General features: G+C 33.4%; 1 protein-coding gene across 1 annotated transcript in view, besides 1 other annotated feature; it reads left to right on the top strand.

The window, feature by feature from the left end:
- Smp_147920 (ubiquitinyl hydrolase-BAP1 (C12 family)) overlaps nt 1–9,542 on the top strand; it is a gene marked incomplete at both ends in the record, with an annotated part of 28,322 nt that overhangs the window by 16,014 nt on the left and 2,766 nt on the right. The window contains 3 exons of the mRNA XM_018794661.1: nt 922–1,382; nt 5,091–5,772; nt 7,774–8,272. Of these exons, the coding sequence (XP_018649051.1) occupies nt 922–1,382; nt 5,091–5,772; nt 7,774–8,272 (1,642 nt within the window). The remainder of the gene's footprint in view (nt 1–921; nt 1,383–5,090; nt 5,773–7,773; nt 8,273–9,542) is intronic.
- Nucleotides 3,222–3,296: a sequence feature (Short protein (Smp_147910, CCD76178.1) was converted to a misc_feature.).

Here is a 9,542-nt window from a genome sequence, read left to right as displayed (position 1 = left end):
CTTCCTCCTCATTATTTCCGTTGTGGACTCTAAAAGTTGAAGATCATTATAACAGCTACTGTTGTCGTAGCGCCATTACTTTGTGATGATAATTATATATTGTACTAAAAATATAATATTGAATAAAGCTAACAATAGTAATAACAATTAGTTCACAAGGTACTGATATGGGTCAGATACAAAACCACCTTTTTTATAGGAAAGGATTCAATTAATTATGGTGTTACTTGCAATGGGTTAACTTCAGCCTCTTTCTACTTGCAGTACTAAACCGAGTAGATCTGAATATTTCCTTAAGTTTTGGTGGATATCGTTCCTTACTGTGATGGAAGCATTGGTTAACTGAATTTTAACCAGCTGACAGTCATTTGCTAGACTAACTCATATTCAGAGATTTCCCCAATTACAGACTTAGAGATTGATCATTATTGTCTACAATCTTTATACAGTCCTGTATATCATAAGAGCTATTGGTAATCAAAATAAATTCCATAGTTTACATCACCGACTGACCTTAGACAATCTTTTTTTAATCAGAAATCACTGGGTAATTGTTTCTTCTTAGTATGAGATATCTCACCAGTAAGCATTCGCGAACTCGCAGTGATGTAAACTATAGACTTCAGCGATCCTCATTAAACCCCCATGTTGATCTTGAGGTTAAGCACTCTATATGAGACCTCAGTCTCCTGGGTTCTATCCGAGACGGCTTCACAAATGTGTATCCCTGTTTTTATGATAAAAGACTATTTGTTTTCAATCTATTTAATCATTTATGTATGGTGTTTAACGCCCATAGAAATCGTATACTTCGCCTAAAAAACCCATAACTTTTTTTTATTTAAAATATAATTGTATTTCCATAGATTTGATCACTTTTTATTTCATTCTTTGTTTTCAACACTACCTTCGTGATCATAGCAAGATGTTCGGTATAATTTATTAGCTGTTGTACCAGATCGTCGTGTAGCGCTTACAAAACGCATGCAAATGTTGAAACGTAATCGTCAACTTATTCAAGATATTCTGTTGCGTATGTGTCAGTTTGATCATACGTCCAAATCACTACATTGTTCTAATAGTAATAATATTACTGTTACTACTGCTACTACTACTATTACTACTACAACTGTTTCTATCAATCATGAACATCCACGTAATCAATCTAATTGTCATCGTCACCTTATTCAAGAGGAATATAAATCAAGTCCATCTGAACATTTTATCAATGATGACAACTGTGTACATCTGCCAAACTCATCTTTATCTGTGGGGAAACAATATAACCCTCCATGCATAGAGAAATGTTCACCTACAAGCACAAATATGTCTAATTGTACTAACAGTACTAATACCAACAGTAACAATCTTGATAAAAACAAGTAGGTTTTCACTTCTTTACTATTTACAATAATTGCCTAGTGAGTTTTCTAGTTATTCTTAAGTTTGTTTTTACAGAAAATTTTTTTTGTTGTATTTGTACTATACGTCTTTTCTATTGAACTTGTTCAGTGTATTTTATTTGCACTGTTTTTGCTGAATATAGGAAAATTATGTGCATAAACATTCACTGTCAACTGTTACATGCCAAACGATGTCCACCACATAACATATCTGTTCAACCCTATTTAAGTATAGGTCGATCAGTGTTAGTTGTTTTGGTTGTGAAATTGAGTTGATTATTGTGAACTGACGCTTGCTACATAACTTACAGTAGTAAAAGTTTATGATGTATATATATTTTTTCGAGACTATACACTATTTCGTTTGTCAACAGAACGAACAAGTATTTTGAAAAAAATCTTATAGTAACCGAAAATCTCTTGGTTTTTTAGTAACTATCATTTGTTATGCGTGTCCTGCTATCTTGATAAACTGATTAAAAGGCACTAGATTAGAAATTTGCTGCACGTACTTTGGTTTGGTTAGCCTCGTAGTATGTTATTAGCTTCACATAAACAGACTAAAAGTAAAACATAAAAACATCCATTATTTATCCTATGAAATAACATTTCCTCAAAGGTTAATTATCCTATCTTACGAAATCCAAGTGTTCATCCCATAAATTCTGAGTTATGAACTCAAACCTACAAAATAAAATATTTCCAGAGAACCATGTTAGACCGGCCTGAAGTTAGTATCCTATGGACCTTATGATCAGATATCTGGGTTGGGCAGATCAACAGAACTAATCTGTCACCTTATGGAAGTCATAAATCTTCATTAGAAATAGAACTATTCCCCTCTTCTTCCTCCATCTCAACAACAAACTCCCTCGTTACTTCTTGACTTTTTCTCTTCTCTGATTCAGGTAGGATATAATTTCTCAGAGTGGTGCTTCTGTGGCTTGTTTGATTCAAGATTGCGGATGTGTGTATTCGAATTACATCGGACTCAGTACTTCTTTTGAACATCTGAATCTGTAATTTAGTAATCCCTAATAAATATATATGTCCTGAATTTATTTTCATACATTATACTTCTCCTGAGTTTATTTGTACAACAATGGTATTAGAAAAGCAAATTCGAAATCTATTTGGATAAGTCTTGCTAATTGAACGCTGTACTCGGATCCTAAGCTAGTCTCGTAACCCCCAAGCTAAATTTACACAGCGACATGAAAATGAGAGAAAAGGCGCAAAATATGCGATAAGCACTTCGCTCCAAAGGTTCATTTATGTACAGAAAATATAGGGTTTTTATATTATTTTAGAAGTCCTTGGGTTTTCCTAAAAATTCTGGAATGCTACTAAACATAGTAGCAGTGTAGTAATCAGCCAATCAGAAGCTCTTCATGTGACTTTTCACTTTCGTGTTGTTTCTGGCAAAACTTCTAGTCAAACACTGATTGGATAAAATGCATTTTAGTGTTTCCAGAGCCTTTCTTGTCTATTGCGAGAAATTCGCTGGATCACCTCAATAGGATATGTATTCCATACATTCGAATACACTGACAAATTATGAGTGTAAGATGAGTAAGTGAAGCGTTAGCGCTGGCTATACTTCAACTCCGAATACTCTTTAAATGAGCTTATATGTAGTTCAAATAGACAGTGAATAAGGTAATCAATAAACAGACATATGCACAGATAAAACACGCATAAAGACGTACATGTATAGATCTCAATTATGTGAAGTACAGAATTTTTACGAGAATAACAATGATTTACTAGTCACATACTGTCTAAATAATTATTATCTGTCCAAAAGTAAGTATAAATTCACATAGGCGTACTTATATATGTCACTACAATAGCACCAACTCTTCTACAGCATCTCCATCGTTTTTTGGTCATTTACATCATTATTCATACTCCGGGCAATATAAGAAGTATTTTTGGTCGGTTCATTGTGATGCTTATGTCAGTCAGATGCAACGTAGAACCTGACATATATTTATTCATTAGTCCAAGATACCATTCCCCATTAGCACAGCGAGGTGAAATTGTCAGGGTGAATTCCAGAGTAGTCGAGGTAGTAACAGTATTAGTGATGGTAGAAAATAGAATTCAAGAAAACATAAATTCGTAAGGAAATAACTTATGAGGTTTTAGAAATTTAGGATCTAAGGAAGTGTATCTGGGCCGTATCACCCAAAGTCTCTAACGATTGTTTACGATAATCATACTGACCCTTATCAGTTAGTCTGGACCTATCTACATAGCTCTGTCCAACAGTTAGTGTCTTCATGGACTGACCTCCCCTAGCTATGTATTCTTGCACTGACCATCATCGTGCGTTAAGGTAGTCGGTGGATGGGTTTGCGTATCGATTTACTATCCTTATTTAATACTGTGCGTTTAACCTCAGAGTTGCTAACCTGTTGGTCTCAAAATACACGAGGAATACTTTGCAACATCTATGATTGTGTGCTAGCAATTAACAAATATCCTCTGTTTTTAAAGGTCTTTTTTCCCAGCTATAAAGTAGAACGAAGCTCACTGCTGTACAGTTCACTCGGCCTTTAGTTGGCAGGGAAATGTCACCTACGGCAAGTTGGTATTGGTCAATCAAGCTTCATCGATTCGTGTTGAAATTTCATCAGACAACCAGCCCACCAGTGTTGATGAGACTTCCGGGTTAAATAAAGTGGTCGATACACTCAACTACTTTACTTCCTGTGATTAGTACATACATTGATGCAGACTAAACCGTAAGCAATATTTCCCATTTGGAGGGAGAGAACCACATTTCAAACATGCTTGCATTGTTGCAAAGGACGATCAAAATACTATGTCAACGTCTTTATCAACCAACTATGTCATCTACACATTCTAAGTGAATAAGTGAATCTAGTAGGAGCTCAATCCGTTAGTCTATACAACGTATTACTTGACTACTATGGTTGGTAGTTTAATCGTTTAAACTAGTTATGCAAAATTATACTTAAAACTGAACGTTTCGTCAAACGTTTACCACAATAATATGCTATTCTATATATTTTCATGAATGATTATGTATGAATAAGTTGTTTTTAGCAATATAATTCAAGTTAGAAGTGAGGAGTGAGGTAATTGGATTCTGTCAAATAGCTAATGTGAATTTACCCATTTATAGGATAAAAAAATTGTATCTCCTTTTTTATTTTTAAAATTGTCTATAAGTATCACATATGTGTGCCTAATAGAAACAACTGACTTTGTTTAATGGGAAAAATAAATGCTTTACTACTCATACCTTTGGTTTAATGCTGTTACAAATCTGGATAAACTTTCTAATTATCCAGTAGGAAGATTTATTCTTTTTCTCAAGTTTGATTTGATTTAAAATATGGATTGGATTTGGTAGTAAGATGTGGTTCATGAAGCTGAGGTTATTTATGGAGAAATAGTGTATTTTGGTCAACATATGGAATTCGTTTTACTTATAAGGTTTTCATAAATCATTATGAAGAAAACCTATCATCTCGAAAAAGTGGATATAATCACATGTTGTAATTGTAGATCATTCATATTTTTTGTATCTAATGCTTGTCATAAGTTATTGTTTCTTATTTGCGTTATTCCTTACCTTATTACTTAGTTGAATTTCAATATTCTTGGATAATATGTCATTGAAAATAGTATTTTAAACAATTTTCTATTTTTTAGACATGAACCATCTGATGACTTTGAGAACTCACGTTCCATCAAAACTCGTTCAGCGACACGTGCTGCCAAACAAACAATTTATGAGAACCACAACTATCCTGAATCAGAATTAAGTAAATCAATGCAACAAAAGCATAATCATAATTCTCTATCTGATACTATTTTAACTGATAGTATACATTCTCCTACCAATGATGATTACAGTACATTTTGTTTTTCATCTCGTAAACGTTCTTCCTATTCATCACCAAATGAACATGATGATCCAGACTGTTGGGAATGTCAGCACAAAAAGCCTTATTTACATATGTCTCAACAGAATGATATCAATAATAGTAGTAATAATAGTTGTGAAAATGGTTATAATTGTAATTCTCAATTAGAATATTCTCCGAATACAAATAAAATAAATAGGATTTTCGCTTCTTTCATTTCAAATAATTCACCTTTATCTCTTACCGTACTTACTGAAACAATGTCTAGTACAGTTCGTAAGTCGAATATCAATAAAGTTTCTCATTCAGTAGGAGACGATTGTAAAGAATCAAAAGGGAATCTTCGAGAAATACAAGATTTAGAGAATGGTATACCGAACGGAATTTCCATTAAATTACAAGAAAATTGTTTTCATGATGTGAAGAATTTACATTCACTTGATCACAGTTCAGATCAGCTAACAAAAGTAAGTGCTTTGTGATGTTCTTTTTTGTGTGAGATTATTAAAAAGTCATTATTTAATGACACATTAAATGTACTGCTTTTCAATATATTGTAGAAAATAGTCTGTGTGGATCAATTAGGTCAACACAAACAAAGGAGTCCCTTAAATTCCGGCTTGATGGATAGAAAAATATAAAGATATTTACGAATTGACTGAATTATCTTGGTGAATTAAAAAATGTGCAACTATGATATTTTGATTGAGTTATTTTTCTGACAATAAACAAGAATAAGAAGGAATAAGAATGAAAGCTGATATCGTTGAATGACCACTGTTGGTAGACCGATGACAATTGTGCAAAAAATTTATAAATTTATAGATCAATCATTTAATTGATATAGAAAATCGGGCTCCAACGGAAAGCAATGATCTGATTGATTCTTTATTGACTATAGCCGAAACATTTCCTTCCCAGTTTGTTGTGTTAGAACCATTGATTAAGTGTTCGAATTCGATCAAGTAGACTTCGTTATGGTTGTTCCAATAGTGTTCCTGTATATGTTTTCCGATAAACTGGAACATGACGAACACTTTGAGATCAAGCAGATGGTAATATGCTTAACGCTAACAGTACGTAGGTAGTCACATTTCATCGACATAGTTTTTTTATCTGGTTTTTGATAGATATCTCAATTTATTGACGTATACTAACATGTGGATAATGTCCTATCGCTTGTTTCCAATATTGTTTCTTCTTAGTTTTTAAGTAGTAATTTCGTATTCTAATTTATCCTGTTACTTACTACTTGTATTGAAATTAGACGACGAGACTATAATTTATGGACGACGAATCTTAAATGACCCTTCGAAATTTTAGCTACTCAGAAAACAGTTGATACAGAGTAGGAATTTATAGTACAAAACCTAAGAATTGGAGTGGATGCACTTTTTTTAAACATAGTTTAAAAATTTTTCAGGTTAGAAAGAGGCTCTGCGGTTCTGAAATCGTAATGCATATGGTACAGGAACTCATCCATGTAACTTCACAACAGTCGACCCCTGGAGCTGTAATAACTTCGCGGAAATTCCTTTAGCCTCGATCACATTGCTTTTACATTATTGATGTTTACTCTCCTGTGATGAGGTCTGCAAAATGTCTCATGTGAACGACGACACAATGCACGTAACAAAGCTTAGATAGGCATTTATATTACGTCCAGTCGTTCATGCCATTGTGGTATGCGGTTGCACATACTCCTCTATAATTGGTGTCAGCGTCGTAGCCTGTCAGTTTCTGAGGTTTTGGAAATGTTCTTTTTGCAATGATCTTTCATATATACCAACAATTTGCTAAGTATACCTAAGGAACTGCTACTTACCCAGCCTTCTCTCACACTTCTTTTGAATTTAGGTTTCCTAATGGTTGTTTCATCTATTTCTGCGATTCTCCTGATTCTTTTATTGAACATATATCTTTACAGTACTCATACCTATGGAATACGGAAGCTTCGAAAACATCTGCTAAGATTTCAGCTAGTGTTGATGGCGCTTTTATTATTCTGTTTACAACAATCAGCATAAACTGTCTTAGTGTCAATCAGAATCGAGTAAAAAGTCCCCATTCTGGAAGACTTCTTCATCAAACATATATTACATCGTCCAGCAATCATTTGAACACCGCACTCAGAAATAAAGGAGATTCCCAGCAATCCCATCTATTGTAACCGCTCAACTATAACAGCCTCCTTGAAATCCACTTTGAATCGATCGTACGTGTGCACTGGATACTAGAATAGTAGCCGTGAGATTGAAATCACTTGGTTTTGATTGGCTCGTCCGCAAATGATAGTTTTACCAGTGTAGACTTAATTTTGAATCACCTTTTTTACTTTATCGTTATTTATGTCTTTAAATCTAACCAACGAGTTTTCATCATAATTAGTCACATTCTATCATATAAATATAACTTGACAATACTTGTAAATAATTACTGTAATCGAAGATTTTCTCGCTATTTCTTAGGTAACATCCACATCTACAAGTTGTACAGAACTAAATTCTTGTAAAGTTAGTGGACCTATATACTGTGGTCGATCAACAATATCGGGCGAACAAAACATTCCATTAAAAGAACTTACTAAACCTTTAACTGTTGAAACAAAATTATGGTGTGATACTACTTCAGAAAATCTTGATGCAGGTGACTCGGAGACACCTGTTACAAGTGATATATATCCTACAAATTCATCGGTAACTTCATCCAATGAAATTTGTGGTACTGTTTTAGATTCACGTCCCCAAACACGAGCGCTTACTAGAGCATCTTTAAAGCTAAATTCACTTAGTTCAGTACAAGCATCAACTGAAGAGCGAATTTCCACCACAAAGATATCATCAGATAATGTACAATTAAATAAATCGGTACTGATGAATCATGAATCCAGTGTATATAATTCAGATGTGTCAAACAAGTATCGTTCACTTACAGAAATTTCCCCAATGACTACAGACTTAACTGAATGTAAGTGTTGTTTTATTGTTCTCAGTTTATCTTTACAAACTATCTGTATGTCGATTCAATTTCTTATAGTCTAGATCATCCCACCGTTGATGAATTGACTAAATTTCGATAAATTTCAGTTGGTATATGAACCTTTGGGTGTTTGAAGCGAAAGGTACCGGGTTCGAATTGGGGCGGGAACACCAACCCTAAAACCCTGGTACATCCGGCTGACGAGTCCAAAATAGGGTGAAACACACATCCTGGGCTCCGCTGCTAGCTACATTCCATCTATTTTATATGTGTTTATCAGTTAACATTTTGTTATTGTGGTAATGTTAGCTATTCTCTCAATTATTATTTATACTCAAACATCTCAGAGTAGTCTATTATACTGTTGCTATATGGCATTTATGGTCATGATAAAATAAAAGTGATATTTTTTCTATAAACAAACTACGTTTAATTTAGTGAAACCGATTGATGTATAAATGTTAATATTCTGAACTATGTATTGACTCTTGAATAGTAGTATCGTATAGGTTTATGTTTATTTTTATACTTATATTATTACCAGCAACAATGTAGTAATCTTACGATTAATTAGAAAACAACAGTACTCAAATACAGGTTCATACATAAACTTTAATTAATAAGTTGTATTCTCCGTTTGAAATCGGAATAATCGGACAGTTAATTGATTTTTGGTGCACACATATAGATATATTTGTGGGTGTAGCATTCAGTATTATTAATAATTGTCTATGTTCAACGTTTCATGTAAACGTGGTTCGTAAATTCAACTGCATATATAGTATTGACGTAGAAAATATTCATTTAATTATGGTTCTATCTATAACGGTTCTCCTATCACTGGTCTGGCCAATCCCATTCACATGCAAAGTAACTTTTATTTTCCTCAGGGCTGATAGTTGAAATAGTGTAATTGTTCTTGGTTGGGTGAATCAAATAACATAATCGATCATCCCGGTATAATTTGATAGAAATAGCAAAGCTTCTTGTAAGATCCATAAAAATCAATCTTGAGCTCTTTCTATAGAGGTTGAAATTATTCTTTATCTTTAAATTTTCCTCCAGTTTTGTAACAAAGATCATTATTATTTTACATACCTGCTGAGATTTTGTCATCACACTATTTACCAGGACTGATGTAATTCTGTTATTTCATATATTATTCTAGTAGTTAATGAATACCAGTGATCTAGCATCATATTGTATTTCGTATCTACCTTTTTATCCTTGTTTGAGTATTAGGCCTACGTAGCTTATA

Source organism: Schistosoma mansoni, chromosome 1, assembly GCF_000237925.1.
Source record: "Schistosoma mansoni strain Puerto Rico chromosome 1, complete genome".
NCBI lineage: Eukaryota > Metazoa > Platyhelminthes > Trematoda > Strigeidida > Schistosomatidae > Schistosoma > Schistosoma mansoni.
The sequence above is the reverse complement of the archived record's forward strand: the minus strand, read 5'-3'. Positions and strand labels throughout refer to the sequence as shown.